The 23827-nt window shown below is 41.5% G+C and overlaps 1 protein-coding gene across 4 annotated transcripts in view; it reads right to left on the minus strand.

Moving 5' to 3' along the window:
• Parp1 (Poly-(ADP-ribose) polymerase) overlaps positions 1–22850 on the minus strand; it is a 636927-nt gene extending 614077 nt beyond the window's left edge. For 2 of the 4 annotated variants that reach the window (XM_067760013.1, XM_067760014.1), the window contains exon 1: positions 22601–22850. In XM_067760013.1, the coding sequence (XP_067616114.1) occupies positions 22601–22717 (117 nt within the window). In that variant the 5' untranslated portion in view covers positions 22718–22850. The remainder of the gene's footprint in view (positions 1–22600) is intronic. The other 2 variants (XM_067760015.1, XM_067760016.1) reach the window with 2 other exon arrangements.
• Between the last annotated feature and the right edge of the window lie 977 nt (positions 22851–23827).

Raw genomic sequence — 23827 nt, forward strand, 5'->3', positions numbered from 1 at the left:
ACAACTCAACCTGTCAAAAAAAAATGTAGGTTGAGTTGTCTAGTCTAACAACTTTTTGTGGCATTACCGTTTACAACCTTGTGTTAGTGTAGTTGTCAAAGACGTCAAAATCTTACAACTGATTACTAGCAGTTGTTTGATACAATTTTGCAGTTGTTTTGAAAAAATGTAATGTTTTACAAGACGGTTTACCACCTAATTTTTTACAAAAATTTACAAAGTTGGTATCAAAAGACACGTTTCGACCTCCGATTTAAGAATCCGAAAACAAAAATTAAAAATTTAATTTCTGTCATATCATTTCGGTTAAAATTTTCTTGTGGTTGTTGTATTTTGCCAGATTTTTTGTACACACTAAAGCAGAAAGGCGTTGGACCAACCCAGGGTTATTTTTATAAATCACGGCCAAAGGCCGCCAACGCAGAAAAACTGTGGATCGGACCTCATATTTCGGACCCTTTGGGCCATTTTGTGAGTTTTTGTAAATATTTTTCAACAGTAATAAAATTTTTAATTTCCGCTTCGAATCCTAAAAACAGAGATTGAAACGCGTCTTTTGATACCACCTTTGATAAGAGTTAGATGGTGCACGGGCTCATAAAACGTTACCAAAAAAAAAAAACCAAATCGACAATTTTGTACACATTTATAGAAAAAAACAACGAAGGATTACATTGAATAACTTTTTGACTTTATGGAGCGACATTCCGAAGTTGGAAGAGGCTGGCCGCAGTTCGGATGCAGCCAAAATAGTTGAAATTATGCGAACGTGAGTCCCATTGATACTAATCACTACTCCTGGGAATCCTGTTTTAGAGTAAAATACAATTTTTGCAGTTTGGGTTTTAATCCACTTCGCACAAATATGCTACTTAATAATATCTAAAACCAGTCCAACACCAAAATCATTTCCACAGCATATTTGATAGCTGCCATCAGCAAGGAATCTGAGTGTGGCGCATAATTTTAAAATACGAACGCGTATGTGGAAATGGTCCTTAATTTTTTTTTAGTAATGAGCAAAATGCTTCCTTTCAAATCTGCAAAAATAACTTCATTAGAAGCTCATCATTTGTCACATAAATTTCCTCCACAAATTGATCAGCTGTTTATTTATCTGTCAAATCATCACTTTCTGAAGTTGGCAACTCAATTTAAAGTTTTAGGCTTAAAACGCCGTAATAATAAATAAATAATAATAATAATAGGAGAGATATCGGGCGATATGACTCTCCTATGTTAGCTGGTTTCCCAGGCTTTAGTAGCGGGACCACCTTGGTCATTTTCCATTTTTCGGGTATGACAAAGGTGGAAAGAGACAGGTTGAACACATGCGCTAAACATTTGAAACCCTCTTTTCCTAGGCTTTTAAGCATCGGTATGGCTATGCCGCCTGGGCCCACTGCTTTGGATGGTTTAGCATGACCGATGCTCCCTCTTTGGCGGTGATGGTAATTGGTGACGCGCTGAATTTATGTTTATGGTCGTGTCTGTTGGCCCTCCGTCTCTTTGTCGACCGTAGAATGCATTATATATTGTCGGCAGAAAGCGATCGCGCATTTTTTCGCATCCCACAGCACCTTATCGCCAAAGGCCATGGAAACTTTGTGATTGTGCCTAGACGGATTCGATAGGGACTTTACGGTGGACCAAAGTCCGGTCTACCGGTGTAGCAGAGAGGTTACAACGGCTTAGGTGCTCCTCCCATTTCGCCCGCTTGTGTTCGTCCACAAGCAATCTGATGCGTTGGTTTATATCCCTTATTTGGGGGTCGCCGGGATCGAGCTGTCTTATAAGGTCACGTTCTCTCGCTAAATTTGCGGCCTCCGCCGGAAAATGGGGCCGAATTTCGGGAATTCTACCGGCGGGAATGAAGTGAGCCGAGGCGGATTCAATGACCTTGCGGAAAGCACGTTCCCCTAGGCGGGCATTAGTCGGGATAGGGAGGGCAGAAAAGTGGTTGTCTGTAAAGGATTTGTATTCGTCCCACTTTCCTTTTTTAAATTTTATGAAAGTGCGTTTTTCTGTGACGATGAAGGCGGCGGTACGCTCGAGCGAAATAAGTATAGGCAGGTGATCGAATGCCAATGTTACCATCGGCTGCCAGTTGACGCAGTTTACGAGTTCTGCGCTCACGATTGATATATCCGGCGAGCTGTGACAGCTTCCTACCATACGTGTGCGGGCGTCTCCGTTTATTGCGCAGAACGTCGTTTCTTCTATTTGATCCGCCAACATCTCATCCCTACTGTCCGCCCGCTAGTTTGAATGCCATAGATCGTGATGGGCATTGAAATCGCCTAAGATAGTGCGATTGTTGCCAGTGAGTAAGGCGCTGATATTAGAGCGGTATCCGCAGGGGCAACAGGTGGCAGGAGGGATGTAGATGTTGATGATTTCTAGGTTTGCATCGTTTGACCGGACAGATAAGCCTTGACGTTCTAAGACACTGTCCCTGCGGTCGATGTCGGGATCAAATATATGATATTGCACATAGTGGTGTATTATAAACGCGAGGCCGCCTCCATTTCCGCTCTCGCGATCTTTTCTGTGGACATTATACCCAGAACAGGTCTGCAATGCAGATCTTGCTGTGAGTTCAGTCTCTTTAATCGCAGCAATGCGGATATTGTGCCGCTTCATGAAATCGACTATCTCCGTGATCTTCCCAGTTAATCCATTACAGTTTAACTGCAGAATTCTGAAGTGCATAGGGGGAGACGTCGTCACTCTGGGAGTAAGTGACGGGTGACTACGCCTGGGCTGTGGAAAGCCAGGACGCGACCGCTGTTGTGGCCCTGATACTGGACGTCCTTGGGTAAGCATTGGAAAGTGGCACCGTCCAAGGCAGGAGCTGTATTGGACGGATGTCGCAAACATATATATTCTGTTGTTGTTGTTGTAGCAGTGCTTCGCCCCACCTAATAGTTACGACCGATCACAAATTGTCATCAATATCCTCTAGCGGGAGTCCAAGGAAACTTGATGTTTCAACAGTGTTGTTGTTGTTGTTGTAGCAGTGCTTCGCCCCACCTAACAGGCGCGACCGATCACAAACTGTCATCAATATCCTCTAACGGGAGTCCAAGGAAACTTGCTGTTTCAACAGGGGTGGACCATAGGGAAAGGGGTGTTAGAGGCGTTGGTTCCACATTACAATTAAAGAGATGGTTGGTGTCATGTGGGGACACATTGCAAGCGGGGCATACATTTTGTATGTCGGGGTTGATTCTGGATAGGTAAGAGTTTAACCTGTTACAGTATCCAGAACGAAGTTGAGCCAGAGTGACACGCGTTTCCCTGGGGAGTATGCGTTCCTCTTCCGCAAGTTTTGGATACTTTACTTTGAGTACTGGGTTCACCGGGCAATTCCCGGCATAAAGGTCCGACGCCAGTTTGTGGAGTTCACCAAGGACCTGCTTGTGTTTTTTCGCTTCATACGGCTGTGTTCTCAGATGCCGTATTTCCTCAAAATGCTTACGGAGATGACTCCTTAAGCCCCTAGGCGGTGCTGGCTCGTCAATCAGATGTCTGTTGGGATGCCCAGGTTTCTGGGTATTCAACAGGAACTGTTTGGTCAGCATCTCGTTTCTTTCCCTGATGGGGAGTATTCTCGCCTCATTATGTAGATGGTGTTCTGGGGACATAAGAAGACAGCCCGTGGCAATTCTGAGAGCAGTATTTTGGCAGGCCTGTAGCTTCTTCCAGTGGGTAATTTTTAGGCTTGGCGACCATATGGGTGACGCGTAGCACGTAATCGGCTGGCTAATTGCTTTGTATGTAGTCATGAGCGTTTCTTTATCTTTTCCCCAGGTACTGCCAGCAAGGGATTTGAGAATTTTGTTACGGCTTTGAATTCTCGGAACAATTGCGGCTGCGTGCTCACCAAAATGTAGATCCTGATCAAACGTCACACCCAAGATTTTGGGGTGTAGGACAGTCGGTAGCGTAGAGCCATCGACGTGGATGTTCAAAATGGTCGACATTTGGGACGTCCATGTTGTAAATAAGGTCGCGGAAGATTTAGTCGGTGATAATGCCAGGTTTCGCGAGGCGAAAAAACTGGAGAGATCAGGGAGGTAGCCGTTTATTTTATTGCATAGCTCATCGATCTGTGGGCCTGGGCCTGTGGCCATTACTGTGCAGTCATCGGCGTAGGAAACGATTGTGACTCCTTCCGGTGGTGAAGGTAGTTTAGATATGTAGAAATTAAACAAAAGTGGGGATAGGACACCACCCTGTGGCACCCCTTGTTTAATTCTCCTTGGCTTTGATGTTTCGTTTCTAAATAGCACCGATGCCTGCCGACCACCCAGATAATTTGCGGTCCACCTTTTAAGACATGGGGGAAGGGTAGACCCTTCCAGGTCTTGCAGTAACGAGCCGTGGTTGACCGTATCAAAAGCTTTTGATAGGTCTAGCGCTACGAGTACTGTTCTATGGTGGGGGTTTTGATTTAAACCGCAATTTAAACCCCCCCATTGTTTCAACAGTGGTGGACCATAATGAAAGGGGTGTTAGAGGCGTTGGTTCCACATTACAATTAAAGAGATGGTTAGTGTCATGTGGGGACACATTGCAAGCGGGGCATACATTTTGTATGTCGGGGTTGATTCTGGATAGGTAAGAGCTTAACCTGTTACAGTATCCAGAACGAAGTTGAGCTAGAGTGACTCGCGCTCCCCTGGGCAGTATGCGTTCCTCTTCCGCAAGTTTTGGGTACTGTTCTTTGAGTACTGGATTCACCGGGCAATTCCTGGCATAAAGGTCCGACGCCTGTTTGTGGAGTTCACCAAGGACCTGCTTGTGTTTTTTTGCTTCATACGGCTGAGTTCTCAGGTGCCGTATTTCCTCAAAATGCTTACGGAGACGACTCCTTAAGTCCCTAGGCGGTGTTGGAACAGGAACTGTTTGGTTAGCATCTCATTTCTCTCCCTGATGGGCAGTATTCTCGCCTCATTATGTAGATGGTGTTCTGGGGACATAAGAAGACAGCCCGTGGCGGTTCTGGGAGCAGTATTCTGGCAGGCCTGTAGCTTCTTCCAGTGGGTAATTTATAGGGGACGCGTAGCATGCAACCGGCTGGCCAATTGCTTTGTATGTCGTAATGAGTGTTTCTTTGTCTTTTTTTTGCACCGATACCTGCCGACCACCCAGATAATTTGCGGTCCACCTTTTAAGACATGGAGGAAGGGTAAACCCTTCCATGTCTTGTAGTAACGTGCCATGGTTGACCGTATCAAAAGCTTTTGATAGATCTAGCGCAACGAGTACTGTTCTATGGTGGGGGTTTTAATTTAAGCCCCAATTTATCTGGGTGCTGATGGCATTTAGCGCGGTGGTGGTGCTATGGCGTTTTCTGAAGCCATGCTGATGACAGGCTAGCTGCAAATTTGCTTTGAAGTAGGGGAGCAAAATGGCTTCAAACGTCTTAGCTACTGGGACCACCAGTTCCCGTGCTGATCGGAATCTCATGCATTCCGACACCCCAAACTAGCTAGAAATCCTATTATTATTAAAATATATTTATAGATAGATAGATAGATATATATTTTTAATCTTGAAATTGTTTCATTTCTTACAGACTAATTACAAATATAGGCAAATACCAACTAACTTAACTGGTCATTAAGTAGCTTTTTAAACCTATTTTCACAAAAGGAGAAATCCAAAACTGAAGATTTCGGAAGCAAATTAAACTCTTTAAGAGCTCTGACAACAGGAGCATTGGCAGCATAATTAGTCCTCGCCAGCCCCACATAAAATGTGGCATGATTCCTTAAACAAATATTAGGAATAACAAAGAAAATAAGTTCAAGTAAAAAGGGGCAGTCCACCACCCCAGATATCAAATTAAAAATGAAAGTTAGAGATAAGAAGGTTCTCTTTCAGTTTAGTGTCTTAAGACCGATAAGCAAACATCTAGACTCATAAGCGGGAACCTGAAGTTCAAAATGAAGGGGTCGCAGAGCATACTTAATAAAGATTTTCTGAACTCTCTCCAATCGACTAATATGACAGGAATAATACGGACGCCAAATAAAAGCAGCATATTCTAGTTTCGAGCGTACCAGTGAAGTAAAGAGTGTCTTTAAAGTATACGGATCGGAGAGATCTGAACTGAAACGTCTGACAAAAGCCAGCACAGAGTACGACTTAGCTATGGTATAGTTAAGATGGCTATGAAAAGTAAACTTGGAATCAAAGACCACCCCACGATCAGTGATTTTAGAAAGAATGTCTAGTTGTGAGCCACCAATAAAATATGAAGTAGGGATAAGAGTACGGGACTTGGAATAGGAGACATGGGAGCATTTTTTAATATTTAAGGGAAGCATATTTTTCTGACACCAAGCTACAACATTGTCAAGATCACTCTGAAGTTTCGTCGAGTCAGAGGAACACGTTATTTTGCTAAAAATCTTCATTTCATCAGCATACAAGAGAAATTTAGAATATTTAAAACAAGTAGTAATATCATTGATGAACATCACAAAAAGAATCGGACCCAATATACTTCCCTGAGGAACCCCAGAGGAGGCAATAAAAGAATACGAGGACACCCCATCAACTACAACTTCACATGATCTATTAGAAAGATACGATTTAATCCAATTTAAAAAATTTGAATGAAAACCAAAACTTTGTAACTTTGATAACAAAATACGATGGTTAACTTTATCAAACGCTTTCAAAAAATCAGTATACACTGTGTCAACTTGGCGCGGTTACTAAAGGCTTCAATGCAGTATTCGGAGAAAACTGCTAAATTAGAAGTGGTTGATCTCCCAGACATGAATCCGTGCTGATCAACAGAGATGAGACGATGAATGGAGAAAAGAATTTTATTTTTCACTATGCATTCAAAAAGTTTTGAGACAGTGAAAATTTTAGAAATAGGGCGATAATTGGAAATATCATTTTTATTGCCAGATTTAAAAACTGGCGTGATAAAGGAGATTTTCCATGCATCAATGAAGACACCTTGCTCAAGGGATTTATTGAAAAGCAGCCAGATCGGGTAGGCGAGAGCTGCGCAGTTTTTAAAAAGGTGAGACGACAACCCATCGACATCAGTCTGTGACGACATTTTGATTTGACGAATCCAGGGTTCAATATCATCTAACGAGAGTTCAAGAGCCCCAAAGTTTAGTGAAAAACCACTAGCATCCAAGGCACTAAAAAAACCACCACTACTCAAGACAGGGTCAGCCTCGAAATTCGTGCTGAAAAAATCTGCAAATATACCTGCAGCATCTAAAGCCTAATCCGCTTGTGTATCTTTGTAAAATACAGCAGAGGGAATACTAGAACACGATCTCTTTGACTTCACATAACGCCAAAAAGCCTTCGGATTCACTTTAATATCGTCTTCAAATTTACTTATATAATTCCGCGTCAAAACTTTGCTCAATGACTTAAATTCTTTAAAATATTTTAAATACTTGGAAGTAGGAGACCTAGATTTTTTAAATTGTTTGAGAAACTTGTTTCGGATATTCTTTAGTTTTTTCAACTCTTTTGTGAACCAAGGAATTTTGTAAACCTTTTTTCTTACACTCGGAATATGTTCACAACAAATGCAATTTAAATTATTCTTAAAAATATTAAAACAACCGGTAACTTCAACCTCAGCAAATAGCGAATCCCAATCAATAGACTCATTTGCCGCATTAACAGCATCAACATCGTAATTTTTAAAACAAATCTTGGAAAGTGAATCTTCTACGTAAGAATTAAACTCATAAAATCCCAAATGAAGAACAAGCGGTACATGATGGGGACCAGGAGTGGACAAAGGGTCTAGACATTCCTGGAGGCAAAAATTCATATTATCACTTAACAATATGAGATCTAATATTCTATTAAGACTGTTATTAAAACTGTTAATCTGACTAAGGTCACATCTTGAGAAGCCGTCAATCAAATAGGTTTCAGCAAACGCATTTGAAGACATAGGAAGAAGACCCCGACTATTATCAAAAGTAGATCATTCTAGATTACTGAGGTTGAAGTCGCCAAAAACGCAAAAATTTTCATGACTAGATGCTAAGGCTAAAATATTATCAACATGCTCTTTATAAAGTAAATCGCTACTAGTAGGTGGTACATAAGAAACACAAATTAAAAGTTTAGAAACTCCATGTACAGAAAAGCAAAGCATATCTAAAAGAGAATCAGCATTCGGCAATGGCACCAGAGTCACTCGATATTTTCGCCGAATCGCAATTAAAACGCCTCCCCCTCTAGACAGACCAGTTTTTAATGCATCGCGATCTTGACGAAAAACGCAGAATAAATTTTCATCAAAAAATTCACCATCCATAAAAGTGTCATTTAGCCAAGTCTCGACAATAACAAAGATGTCAAAATCCAAGTTTGAACTCATCGTATATAGTGAGTCAGACTTGGTTCTTAGGCCTGATACGTTTTGAAAATAAATTTTAAGATCCTTGTAAGAATGAATATTAGCTACATCCCGCGTCGAGGTTTGCATAGAAATGTTTAAACGGTTCCTTGTGCCATCTGACCCAACCGATTGCCATTGGACATCGGTTGGACCTCGTCGTTTTTTGAACGAAAATTAAAAGGACGCACGGCAATGTTTGAAGGCCATAAGTCAGGCACCAATAGCTTAGGTAGTACTCTTTCCTCAACACCCAATTTAAAATTAATATAACGCAGAGAATTGGGATCCACGCCAATCTTCACCAACGGAAAACAAGCAATGGAGTTAACATCAATGCCAGTATGTTGAGAAATATGAAATTTTATTTTATCGGATGTGACCGAGGCAGAGAAAGGCGAAATATGCAACCACTTCCTTTTAGAAACAGCACTTAAGTCACCATTAATGCCCGACCCAACAACTAAAGGTGGCGCTAGCAAGCGCCAATTAATTTTATTACCATAATTAGGGGAGGGTCTAATGTTATCATTAGCAGTGGCAGCATTATTGTTGCTTACAGCATTATTCGGAATTGAACTAGTACCTGTGGTACCTGCATTATCATTACTGGGACTGGGTATAATGTTAACATTAGCAATGACAGCATTATTGTTGCTTTCAGCACTATCCGGCAATAAACTAGTACCTGTGGTACCTGCATCAGCATTATCATTGTTATAAGCGATTTCTTTGTTATGTTGAGTTTTATTTCTTCGTTTGAATTTTTTTTTATTTTGCACTGTCTTCCATTCGTTTTGATTAACAACAACTGCAGGAGACGAAGTAGACGAAGAAGATTGCAAAGCAACGGCGTTAGAAATTGGCGTCACAGTTGAAACATTGTTAACAACAGCAGCATCATTAGCCAACAACAACAACGGCGGTTGAGCAGCAGTACCAATACCAGCTGATAATACGTCGGCAATAGCAGCGACGTCGACAGAGCCAGTAGCAACCGTTGGGGCGCACGCAGAGGCTGGCTGCATTGATGTAGCAGTTTTTTTTTGTTTACACTACAAAAACTTTCAAATTGCGTGAGCAATTGAGATAATAAAGAATTATTTTCGTTGAGCTTACAGTGCAAGTCACTAACCTCAGCTTGAAGAGAATCGGTTTTATGACGTAAGCACTCATTATCTTCACGCAAAGCAGTCACAGCAGAAAGAAGTTGAGTATTGATAATTTTTAACTCAGCAAAATTTTTAACAATATCAGAGCGCGGAATTCGCATTTGCACTTGTGTGGCTTGTTGTTGTTGTAACGACGACTCGGTCTTGCTGAGCGGGAGCACACAAACCACAGATGTATATATTATCAGCATTATTAAGATGATTGAAATCGGCAGGCATGTTACCAACAACACAATTCATATGATCAATTTCTCTGCAATTTTCACACTGCACTAAAGATTGAGCGCGCTCAACTCTGTGGCCACAGAAACAAGGCATATTAAATCAAATGTTAAAATATGATATGCACAGAAAAAAGGCAAACAAGAGTCAATGTCTCTAACACAATTATTGATTGTTAAGCGGTATTAAATAAAAAAGTTAAAAACTCAAAAATTAAATTAAAAATAGAAGAAAAGCTCAGAGCACGGAAAAAACACAACCGTTCACGGCGACGTACTCAGGCGTAATTTGTAATAATCTAAGTTTTATGCTTAAAACGCCGTAATAATAAATAAATAATAATAATAATAATAGGAGAGATATCGGGCGATATGACTCTCCTATGTTAGCTGGTTTCCCAGGCTTTAGTAGCGGGACCACCTTGGTCATTTTCCATTTTTCGGGTATGACAAAGGTGGAAAGAGACAGGTTGAACACATGCGCTAAATATTTGAAACCCTCTTTTCCTAGGCTTTTAAGCATCGGCATGGCTATGCCGCCTGGGCCCACTGCTTTGGATGGTTTAGCATGACCGATGCTCTCTCTTTGGCGGTGATGGTAATTGGTGACGCGCTGAATTTATGTTTATGTGCGTGTCTGTTGGCCCTGCGACTCTCTTTGTCGACCGTAGAATGCATTATATATTGTCGGCAGAAAGCGCTCGCGCATTTTTTCGCATCCGACAGCACTTTATCGACAAAGGCGATGGAAACTTCGTGATTGTGCCTAGACGGATTCGATAAGGACTTTACGGCGGACCAAAGTCCGGTCTGCCGGTGTAGCAGAGGTTACAACGGCTTAGGTGCTCCTCCCATTTCGCCCGCTTGTGTTCGTCCACAAGCAATCTGATGCGTTGGTTTATATCCCTTATTTGGGGGTCGCCGGGATCGAGCTGTCTTATAAGGTCACGTTCTCTCGCTAAATTTGCGGCCTCCGCCGGAAAATGGGGCCGAATTTCGGGAATTCTATGGAATGAAGCGAGCCGAGGCGGATTCAATGACCTTGCGGAAAGCATGTTCCTCTTGGCGGGCATTAGTCGGGATAGGGAGGGCAGAAAAGTGGTTGTCTGTAAAGGATTTGTATTCGTCCCACTTTCCTGTTTTAAATTTTATGAAAGTGCGTTTTTCTGTGACGATGAAGGCGGCGGTACGCTCGAGCGAAATAGGTATAGGCAGGTGATCGAATGCCAATGTTACCATCGGCTGCCAGTTGACGCAGTTTACGAGTTCTGCGCTCACGATTGATATATCCGGCGAGCTGTGACAGCTTCCTACCATACGTGTGGGGGCGTCTCCGTTTATTGTGCAGAACTTCGTTTCTTCTATTTGATCCGCCAACATCTCACCCCTACTGTCCGCCCGCTAGATTGAATGCCATAGATCGTGATGGGCATTGAAATCGCCTAAGATAATGCGATTGTTGCCAGTGAGTAAGGCACTGATATTAGAGCGGTATCCACTGGAACAACAGGTGGCAGGAGGGATGTAGATGTTGATGATTTCTAGGTTTTCATCGTTTGACCGGACAGATAAGCCTTGACGTTCTAAGACACTGTCCCTGCGGTTGATGTCGGGATCAAATATATGATATTGCACAGAGTGGTGTATGATAAATGCGAGGCCGCCCCCATTTCCGCTCTCGCGATCTTTTCTGTGGACATTATACCCAGAACAGGTCTGCAATGCAGATCTTGCTGTGAGTTTAGTCTCTTTAATTGCAGCAATGCGGATGTTGTGCCGCTTCATGAAATCGACTATCTCCGTGATCTTCCCAGTTAATCCATTACAGTTTAACTGCAGAATTCTGAAGTGCATAGGGGGAGACGTCGTCACTCTGGGAGTAAGTGACGGGTGACTACGCCTGGGTTGTGGAAAGCCAGGACGCGACCGCTGTTGTGGCCCTGATACTGGACCTCCTTGGGCGTGAACAGCAAGGAGCCACAAAAGATTTATAGAAGTTACGTGGACGTCTGGTTTTGGGATCTAGCCCAGAACCTGTCCGATGCAACCATCCCTTACACGAGACACACTGACAAGAATATGACCGTCCTAAAAAGATTCTTTTCCGGCAGATGCAGCAAAACCATTTCTCAGGACCGGGGTCAGGGAGACGGACCCGGATTGGGTTTGATACCTTCCCGGAGCAAGAGAATATGGAGCAGTCCCGCTGCAAGGAGCTGCTGGGAGGATGACAATTTGTGGGAGGGGCGCAACAAATTAAATGGGGTTACACTGAAATGGTAGTCCTTGGTAGGGAAAAATCCCGAGTCGCTTCGGTACATAAAACCGACGGCCTTGTGAAGCGAGGCAGGTGGTCGGATGCCAATGTTACCATCGGCTGCCAGTTGACGCAGTTTACGAGTCCTGCGCTCACGATTGATATATTCGGAGAACTGTGACAGCTTCCTACCATACGTATGGAGGCGTCTCCGTTTATTGTGTAGAACGTCGTTTCTTCTATTTGATCCGCCAACATCTCACCCCTACTGTCTGCCTGCAAGTTCGAATGCCATAGATTGTGATGGGCATTGAAATCGCCTAAGATAATGCGATTATTGCCAGTGAGTAAGGCGCTGATATTAGCACGGTATGCACTGGGGCAACAGGTGGCCGGAGGGATATAGATGTTGATGCTTTCTAGGTTTGCATCGCCTGACTGGACAGATAAGCCTTGACGTTCTAAGACACTGTCCCTGCGGCCGATGTCGGGATCAAATATATGATATTACACTGAGTGGTGTATGATAAACGCGAGGCCGCCTTCATTTCCGTTCTCGCGATCTTTTCTGTGGACATTGTACCCAGAACAGGTCTGCAGAGTAGATCTTGCTGTGAGTTTAGTCTGTAGCATTATGCATTACCCCTTTTTATGCCAATGCATTTCAGCATGTGCATCATGACCTCCTATGCGAATGCATTCTTATGCATATTTAAATACCGACCACACACAGTCATTTTGCACTCATATTACTCATTGACCCACATAAATTATGTTCACCCCAACACAGCGGGAGTTCAACGTCATATGAATGCCGACAAAACAGGCATATCCATTTGCATTTGTTTGTAAACCTTTGCTCAATGAGTTACACTTACAAGCACACGTGCCGGTCAGAATGCCCGATCGCCAGTGTCTGTTTGTCAATGTGACGTCATAAGAAATATTTGCTGACTTGGCACATATGAAATAGAATGTAGTTATTTCTAGTATGTAAGTATGTATATAATATTTATTTATTTATTTATTTATTTAAGTCTACAGTACCAAATACCTTACAGACTAGAACAATATATTTAGATAAATCCCAAACAGAGAAGTAAATATTATATAAAATAATACAAAACACAAGTTTTTTACTTACAAATTGCATTGTTTTTACAAAGTGTGATTTTAGGAAGCAAAGTCAACATGGTTTGTGATTGAAAATAAAGCATCCATTTAACGCAATGCCCGAGCAATAGGCGCCATACTCGCATATTTTGTTTTAAAATTTTCTAAATAAAAGGGGAACATTGTACGCAGATTTCTTCGCGGAACATTAAAACTAATACGCTCAAGTAAAACTGCATTGGCAGTGGATTCATCACCATTGTTTACAGCAGTGCTACTAGCATCATTGTTTTTGGAGTTGCTAGGCAAATTATTAGTTTTGTTATTGTTTTTAGCTGCATTGGCAGTGGATTCACTAAATCGAACTTGTTTCTTAGATCGGTTTACATTTTTATGACCACTGAAAGCCATGTAAACTTCACTTTATGAGCTTATGGCATTTTCAAGCTTATTCAAATAAGCTGGAGTAGAAATTCCATCACAATTGTCACATCTAAAGATCACATTCTTACATGAAGTAATGAGTTTAATGTAGCTAGAGCTCAACTTAGTGCATTTATTATGATAAATAAAAGAACAGATACCGCACGATAGGAATCCACCCGAAGCACACTGTAAGCCACAATTAGCACACAAAGACATAACAAAGCAATTAAAAGAAAATAAGCCACGGAGCAACAGAAAAACACGTCTGCAAGCGGCGACGAACGAACTCAATTGATATTTGCAATAGTATTGTAAGACCGTTTGCTATAAAAGCGAAAGTATTTCAGTAATAAAGGCAATCATATTCTTACTATCAACCTTAGCGTTTAATTTTAATATATATGGTAATAGTTCAAGTCTCTTGAATCGCATTAATGCGGATGTTGTGCCGCTTCATGAAATTGACTATCTCCGTGATCTTCCCAGTTAATCCATTACAGTTTAAATGCAGAATTCCGAAGTGCAACGGGGAGACGTCGTCACTGTGGGAGTAAGTGACGGGTGACTACGCCTGGGTTGTGAAAGGCTAGGACGCAACTGCTGTTTTGGCCCTGAGACTGAACGTCCTTGGGTAAGCATTGGGGTACCAGGTGTAATTTGGTTTGCGGCCTGGCAACACTGCGCAATGAAACCCGTCGGGGGGTTGTCATCGCGGAGACCAGAACATCTAGGAAAGTGGCACCGTCCAAGGCAGGATCTGTATTGGACGGATGTCGCAAACATATATATTCTGTTGTTGTTGTAGCAGTGCTTCGCCCCACCTAATAGTTACGACCGATCACAAATTGTCATTAATATCCTCTAACGGGAGTCCAAGGAAAGTTGATGTTTCAACAGTGGTGGATCATAATGGAAGGGGTGTTAGAGGCGTTGGTTCCACATTACAATTAAAGAGATGGTTAGTGTCATGTGGGGACACATTGCAAGCGGGGCATACATTTTGTATGTCGGGGTTGATTCTGAATAGGTAAGAGTTTAACCTGTTACAGTATCCAGAACGAAGTTGAACAAGAGTGACATGCGTTTCCCTGGGGAGTATGCGTTCCTCTTCCACACGTTTTGGGTACGATTCTTTGAGTACTGGATTCACTGGGCAATTCCTGACATAAAGGTCCGACGCCTGTTTGTGGAGTTCACCAAGGACCTGCTTGTGTTTTTTTGCTTCATACGTCTGGGTTCTCAGGTGCCGTATTTCCTCAAAATGATTGCGGAGATGACTCCTTAAGTCCCTAGGCGGTGTAGTTTAAGTTGTTGCAGTATCCAGCACGAAGTTGAGCTAGAGTGACTCGCGCTTCCCTGGGCAGTATGCGTTCCTCTTCCGAAAGTTTTAAGTCCCTATGCGGTGTTGGAACAGGAACTGTTTGGTTAGCATCTCATTTCTCTCCCTGATGGGGAGTATTCTCGCCTCATTATGTAGATGGTATTCTGGGGACATAAAAAGACAGCCCGTGGCGGTTCTGGGAGCAGTATTCTGGCAGGCCTGTAGCTTCTTCCAGTGGGTAATTTTTAGGGGACGCGTAGCAAGCAATGGGCTGGCCAATTGCTTTGTATGTGGTAATGTGCGTTTCTTTGTCTTTTCCTCAAGTACTGCCAGTAAGGGGTTTGAAGATTTTATTACGGCTCTGGATTTTCGGTACAATTGCGGCTGCGTGCTCACCAAAATGTAGATCCTGATCAAACGTCACTCCCAGGACTTTGGGGTGTGGGACAGTCGGTAGCGTAGTGCCATCGACGTGGATGTTCAAAATGGTCGACATTTGGGACATCCATGTTGTAAATAAGGTCGCGGAGGATTTAGTCGGTGATAATGCCAGGTTTCGCGAGGCGAAAAAAAGTGGAGAGATCAGGGAGGTAGCCGTTTATTCTGTTGCAAAGCTCATCGATCTGTGGGCCTGGGCCTGTGGCCATTATTGTGCAGTCATCGGCGTAGGAAACGATAGTAACTCCTTCTGGTGGCGAAGGTAGCTTAGATATGTAGAAATTAAACAAAAGTGGGGATAGGACACCACCCTGTGCACCACTTGTTTAATTCTTCTTTGTTTTGATGTTTCATTTCTAAATTGTACCGATGCCTGCCGACCACCCAGATGATTTGCTGTCCACCTTTTAAGACATGAGGGAAGGGTAGACCCTTCCAGGTCTTGCAGTAACGTGGCATGGTTGACCGTATCAAAAGCTTTTGATAGGTCTAGCGCAACGAGTACTGTTCTATGGTGGGGTTTTGATTTAAACCGCAATTTATCTGGGTGCTGATGGCATTTAACGCGGTGGTTATATATAACCCCATATATATTCAGTGCTGGCAAACGGTGCAAAAGGTGGTAGGGACTAAGAGTCTGTTTCTCTGACCTACACGATTGCTGCCGGAAAAGAGGGGGGAGAAGACGGGGCAGGGACTGATGCTCGGCATTGCTACCGACTCTATTACGGAAATTGTAGTTATGAGTGGGAGAGGCCGTATGAGTTGGTGGCACCGTGGGGCGCGAGCAACAGCGGGTACTTGTTGTGGCTTGCTGAGCAGAGGGGCTGCTGGAAGGTAGTGGGGGCGCCAAGGCGTAGACTATGGGACGCCCTTGGGCGTGAACAGCAAGGAGCCACAAAAGATTTATTAAAGTTACGAGGCCGTCGGGTTTTGGGATCTAGCCCAGAACAAAATGTCCGATGCAACCGTCCCTTTCACGTGACACTGACAAGAGTATGACCGTCCTAAAAAGATTCTTTTCCGGAAAACGGTTTGATACCTTCGCGGAGCAGTAGACTATGGCGCAGTCCTGCTGCAGCTTTACCCCCGTCCTCCCCTCCCTTTCCGACACTCGTACTCGCGTAAGGAGTCATCAGCTCCTTGTCCCCCACACCGTGTGTTCCGTGTGCAAGCTCAGAGTATTTACGATCGCGGCATAGGTCCAAACCAGTTCATGCCTTGGCCTATGCCACCTTCATAGATGCTCTGGGCTTACAAACGGAAATCGTTCGACCGACACTTATTGACACCAGGTAAGCCTGCAGCAATCGGACAGCGCATCCGACAAAGCCTATATCCCTCAAGACGCATTCATCCACCTCTGACTCCCATAATGACGACTGCCCTCCCACCCCCCCCCCCCCCCCTCTTGCACTTCAGAATTCTGCAACTTAATTGTAACGGTTTAACTGGAAATATCGCGGAGCTAGTTGACTACATGAATATAAATAATATCCGTATTGACCCAGTTCACGAAACAAAGCTAACTGCCAGATCGGACCTCCGATGGCTACAACATTCATAGGCAAGATCGCACAAAGGGTAATGGTGGTGATCTTGCCTTTATCACTCATCACATCGTGCAATATAGTCTATTTCAGCCTACCTGAAATCATACCGCATTTCCCGGCCGAAGCCGCACATTTAGCAAGAGAACGTGACCTTGCGAGACACCTCAACCCTAGAGAACCCCTTATTAGGAGTCTCAATTTGCATATCATGCGGCTGGTAAATGAACATAAACGTACCAAATGGGAGGAGCATCTAAAGAACTGCAACCTCTCTGCGAGCGGCTTTTGCCGACAATTTATAATGCATTCTTCTGTAGACAAAGCCATACGTCGTGCTAACAGATGAACTCATAAACATAAACACGAGGTCCGACCCATTTCCATCACCCCCACAGAGGTTGAAGCAGCCATCCGTAAGGTAAAGCCCTCCAAGGCGATAGGCACCGACGGTACATCCATGCCAATGCTTAAACACCTTGGCGATGAGGGAATAAAATACCTCACACATGTTTTCAACCTGTCACTGGAATCCTTCGTTATTCCTGAAAAATGGAAAATAGCAAGGATAATCCCGCTACTAAAGCCTGGCAAACCAGCTAACGAAGACGAGTCTTATCGACTGATATCACTCCTTCCCCAGTACCTAAGACATTGGAAACCGTTCTGCTCCCTTAATTCACGGCAAATCTTGGCCTAGCCACGCACCAACATGGCTTCCCAGAAACCTGAGCATTTCAACGGACATCTGATTGATGAGGCTACACCTCCCAGGTCCCAGGGGCTTAAGGGGTTATTATTATTATTTATTTATTACGATCAGAAGACTAATTCGTAAATTAGAATATATTACAGTTTTTTATCTTATAGCTAAGGTTTTACAATATTCATGCAATTTTGTTTTAAATACTGGTATTTGGTTGCAACTTTTTATATCCATAGGCAGATCATTGTAACTTTTCAGACCCTTGTAGAAAATGTTCTGTTGATCAGTTCTAAAAAACAGCAATTTGAAATTATGTTTGTTCCTCGTATTTATGTTGTGAGTTTGCTCAACTAATGCTATATTTTTATTTAGATACTCAGGTAAATTTCCATGTGTGATATTAAATATGTATTTCATGGAGTGGAAAAAAATCTTTTGTTTCACACTTAACCAATCTAAAGTCTTCAACATGTCAGCCGTTCGTGTATCTCTAGGTTTCTGAAGAATAAATCTCATGCATCTATTTTGAAGCTTTTGGAGCTTGTCTACTTCTTTACCGTTATTATGAATATAATGGACGGGCAGTACACGAAGTGCAGTTCTATAATTGATTTATATAAAATTATTTTGTACTTTTTTTGAATGAATTTAGTTGTTCTCTACATGACTCCTATTTTATTAGCAACTCTTTTAATTGTATAATTTTTATGATCTTCAAATTTGTGTTTATTATCAATTATTATTCCTAAGTATTTTATACTGTTAACTCTTTGTATGATTTCATCATTTATTTTTAGCTCGGCTATATCATCCTCATTGATATTCCTCCTTGTTATTAGCATATATTTTGTTTTATTAATATTTAGTTTCAGTCTATTACCACACAACCATTTATACAAGTTATTTAATTCATATTGTATTTTGGCCAGTGCAGTATTAATTTTATTTTCACTTATCATAATTAATGCATCATCCGCAAAAAGTCGAATTTCACAACATTCGATAGCATTGACTGTAATTTATGTATATAAGAAATAATATAGGTGCCAATACGGAGCCTTGAGGTAACCCTATGGGTACCTCTAATTCACAGCATTTATAACTGTTTTCTGCTTTCTCTGCTTCAAATAGTTGCGGAACCAATTAAGTTCAATATCAGTTATGCCAATCCACTGCATTTTTTTTATTAATATCTCTCTATCCAACGTTTCAAAAGCTCTTTTGAGGTCAAGGAAAACTGAAACCACTACTTTTTTGTTGTTTAGCTCTTCTTTCCAATCAGATATCACCAAGTTCAGCGCTGTCTCACAGGAATGTTTTTTTCCTAAATCCTGACTGCTGGTAAACTAGTATATTATTTACTTCAAGATGATTACCCACTGATTCTTAACTACGACTTTGAGAATTTTAGCACCACTTGGCAGGGTATTTATGGGCCTAAGTTCTTCAGGTTGCATTGTCTTTTTAACTTTTCCCACAGGTACTATTGTTGACGTTTTCCACATTTCATCCATCTTCTAAGCTGTTATTGATTATTTGAGCATAGAAATATCCGGTATACGATATACAATCTTTTAGTATACCTTCGGATATAAGTTTTCTTCCACCTATTATACATTTAAAGTCTTTTAGGGTATTAACAACATCATCGGTGGTAATTTTAGCAAACTTTAATTTTGAATGGACTTGTGTATCCTCTAGTGCTACTTGACAGGTTTCTATGTTATTATTAATTTCAATCACACTGTTTACAAAAAATCTATTGAGACCACTTGCCAGATCGGTTTCGTTTTCAACCAGTTTGCCATCCAGTATCACCTTTTTATTCCTTCATAATCTTTAGTTAGGTTAACCGTTTGTTTGAGATATCTCCACATTTCTTTAGCATTATTTTAATTCAGAATTTTATTCTCCATGTACTTTATTTTTTTTAATTTGACAAATTTTTTGTATGACCTATTTATATTTTTATATTCATCCCACTCTCCAGTTTGTTGTTGTTGTTGTTGTAGCGATTAGGTTGCTCCCCGAAGGCTTTGGGGAGTGTTATCGATGTGATGGTCCTTTGCCGGATACAGATCCGGTACGCTCCGGTACCACAGCACCATTAAGGTGCTAGCCCGACCATCTCGGGAACGATTTATGTGGCCATATTAAACCTTCAGGCCATTCCCCCCTCTCCGGCACCAAGTTCCATGAGGAGCTTGGGGTCGCCAGAGCCTCGTCTGTTAGTGAAACAGGATTCGCCGCGGATAGGTGAGGTTGACAATTGGGTTTGGAGAAGCTATATATTGCGCTGGCAACCTGAAGGGTTGCGCTACACAGCCCCTTGAATCTGGTATTTTAGTCGCCTCTTACGACAGGCATACCTACCGCGGGTATATTCTGATCCTCTAATCCGCTGGGGTCTCTCCAGTTTGTAACGCACGCGTGTACATATTGTATTTGTATTTATTCATTTGTGCCAATTCTCTGTCATACCATTTATTCATTAACTTGATATGCACTTCTTTCTCGTAGGTTAAACTTTCCATAGCCTGAATCATTATATTATTAATTAATTCAACTTTTACATCAATTGATATGTTTATAGTAAAGTTGAAGTTAAATGATCTAAGGATGCTTATTAATATATCACTATTATATTTGTCCCAAGCTATGATTTTCTTGGTCAGTCTCATCTTGTATACTTTGGCCGTTTTAATATTAAATTTTATAGTTTCATGATCAGATATTTTGTATTCCTGCAAATTATTACAGTAAATTTCATACGAGTTTGAAAATAATAAATCAATTTTCGATTCACTTGTATCTGTGATCCGCGTAACATTTTTTGGTTCATACCCATCACAGCAGAGCTTCGCCCCATTCTATAGGTGCGACCTATCAAAAATTGTCATCAATGTCCTCTAACGGGAGTCCAAGGAAACTTGCAATTTCAACTTATTTTTTCTTATTATTTCGCCCCAGATACTGTAACAGGTTAAACTCTTACTTATCCAAAATCAACCCCGACACACGAAATATATGTCCTGCATGCGATGTGTCCCCACATGACACCAACCATCTTTTATATTATAAAGAGGAACTTACAAATCTAACACCAATCTCCCTATGGTCCGCCACTGTTGAAACAGTCAGTTTCCTTGGACCCCGGTTAGAGGACTTTGATGACAATTTGTGAGGTGTCGTGCCCATTGAATAGGGAGAAGCACTGTTAATACAACAACGTACTTTGTACGTGTTTTAAGAAGGTCTTACTGTCGTATAGTTATCCGTATTACACGTCTTAAATTAATACTATCCTATTGATCACAGTAGCGTTTTTGGCAATATTGGAACGTTTCGAGACTATTGAGAGATGAAAACACGTGTATTGGGACCTCTTCCGACATTTTTTTACTCGTTTTAGCATTCTTCGATTGTTCTCAAAATTTACCTTTCCGAAATAACGATAATAGTCTAGTTGACGGGTCGATTGCTAATACGCGTCCAAAAATATCGAGAGGTCTCGGACGACGCGTCTTGAGATCAGTATTTGAAAATCAGCATGGTTTTATGGCCTGTAACAAACCTATCTATCTTCCCTGATTTTCCCATATCTTCTTTTAATGACCATTGTCAAGCTGATACTGTGTACACCGATTTCTCAAAAGCATTTGATAAAGTTAGTCATTCAATCCTGATTTCTAAATTGGCCCGCTTGGGTTTCCACTCGATGTTTTTATCATGGATTAAATCGCACCTTCGCCAGCGTAGCTGTGTATATGGTTATAGACAATAACTCTTCAAACCCATTCACAGCCACCTCCAGGGTGCCTCAAGGTAGCATACTTGGCCCGTTACTTTTTGTTATTTTTATAAACGATATTTTCACCTGCTTCCAGCACTCTAATTTTCTATTATACGCAGATGACCTTTTCTATACCATCACAAACTCCGATGACGTGATTAAAATTCAATCTGATTTAGATAACGTTGCTGTCTGGTGTTGTGCCAATAAGTTGCCACTAAATGTTAGCAAATGCTTTCTTGTAAACTTTTCTAAATCACGTGGCCTCATTCCCACTTCCTACTCTCTTGATGGTACCCGCCTCTCAACTCTTAACGAGATAAAGGACTTGGGTGTTGTCTTCGATTCGAAATTTTCTTTCACGACCCATATAAATTCTACTATTGCTAAGGCGTATCCACTTCTGGCTTATATTAGGCGTTCCTGCAGACTTCACGGATCCCTACACCTTCAAGTTATTGTTCACTGCAATAGTTCGTTCGAAGCTGGAATCTGCCTGCTTTATTTGAGAGCATATCATGAATGCCATATTGTTAGGCTTGAACGTGTGCAGAAAACGTTTGTTCGTTTCGCGCTTGATGAACTGAACCGATTCCATCTTATAAATCCAGGTGCTCAGTTATCAAACTAGAGTCGTTGGAATGCAGAAGAACTGTCCTGTCGCTCACGTTTGTTTATGACATCATTTATGGTGTAATTGATGCACCTTGTCTCCTTACGAGTATCCGATTCCATATCCCTATAAGGCTTCTTCGTAATGTATCTATTTTCTATACCGATTGTGTTCGAACCCTCTACGCTTCAAACGCACCTTTGCTTAGAGCTATGACCGGTAGTAGTGTAGTTTACGGTACCCACCCTAAAGTTGGGACAATATTTTCGAGTGAGGTATCAAAAGACGCGTATTAATCTCGAGAACAATAATCCCAAGGCGGACAAGAAAAATTGTATCTCTGTCCTGAGATATTCGCAGTTCACAAAGATAAAATTTTCATTTTCCGCTTTCGGATTATTGTTGTCGAGATTAATACGCCCCTTCTGACACCACTCCCGATATTTTTGGTAGCGTATTAGTAGTCAACCACTCAACTAGAATTTTACCGAAATAACTTTACCTTAAATGTATCTGCCGATCCCCACACCTTGGTTTATAATCGGAGAGTTTTATGTATTCTGCATTTATGCCTCATATTTACCTGAACCAATGCTGCTAAACGAAGGGAGCCCTGCGATATGGACAATTTGCAATATTTGCAAGAGGCTCTACCACTTTTGGCATATTCTACTTGATAAGGCAAATCCATATTAATCATATATTCAAACACGACGAGCTTCTCTGATTCAATATAAGCAACCTAAGTAAACGACTTAGCTTATATTTAAAGTTTTTGCACTTAGTGATGAGTTATTTTGCCGCGCATAATGTGTCAAATGTTATCAAATATCGTGGGAAGTTTTCGGCCTTATGCGGCAGTTACCCACCGACGTGTGCCGTACGTAAGGACGTTCGTCGTACGAAGCACGTTTGACCGAACTCTCAAGCCCGTAGGAATCAATGTGTGCGTCTGTGTACATGTACATAACATATTTGTGTGTGTATTGTTTACAGATAAGCACTGTTGCCATTGACCATTTTGCATGTATGCTTATGGAAACATCAACTTTTTCCAATTAAATTTTTGATATTGTAAAAGGCCGGAATACATATTAAATAAGTATAAATAGATTAAATATTTATAATCAGCACTTTTACATAATTATTTCGAATTATTTCCACAATTTTTCAAACTTTAATTAGGCGTTTTTGCATAAAATTGCAAACGGTCAAAAATTAGCGCACAAAAGTTTACTAGGCAACTCTGTCTAGTGAGAGAGCGATCAGCTGACACGTTCTTACGGAAAAAATCAAAATTGTTTTGATTTCTACGTTCCGGGCTACGTACGTACGGGCGTTGCACGTTGGTGAGTTTTCGTTTACATTGCACACTCATAAGATAGGTCGTGTCAGCTGACACGTTTTTTCTACGTACGTTCGCGTGTAACTGCCGCATTAAGGTCCACTTAAACTTCCTTACCTTAAGGGGCTAATTAAACTTCCTTAACCCTAACGCCATAGTCGTAACCATACTCATATCCATAACCATCATCCCCAATGTGATCGATTAATGGTGCCTTAACTTAAAACTCGTGAAAATTTCTTAAAAATGAAGAAAACGTAAAAAATTACGAACATATTTCACAAAAAATAAGTCTCCTAGTCATAACGTATCCAAACCAGATCTGTAAAACCGTGCAATCATTTGAAATTTTAAATCATTGATTTAAGAATGCTTGCTCTTCATTCATTCATTCCTTGAAAGTTAACCCATTCTTCATTTAGTAGTGGAAAAAAAGAATGCACTCCTGAATTCATCCGAAGAAAG

This window comes from Eurosta solidaginis, chromosome 1, assembly GCF_040869045.1.
Source record: "Eurosta solidaginis isolate ZX-2024a chromosome 1, ASM4086904v1, whole genome shotgun sequence".
NCBI lineage: Eukaryota > Metazoa > Arthropoda > Insecta > Diptera > Tephritidae > Eurosta > Eurosta solidaginis.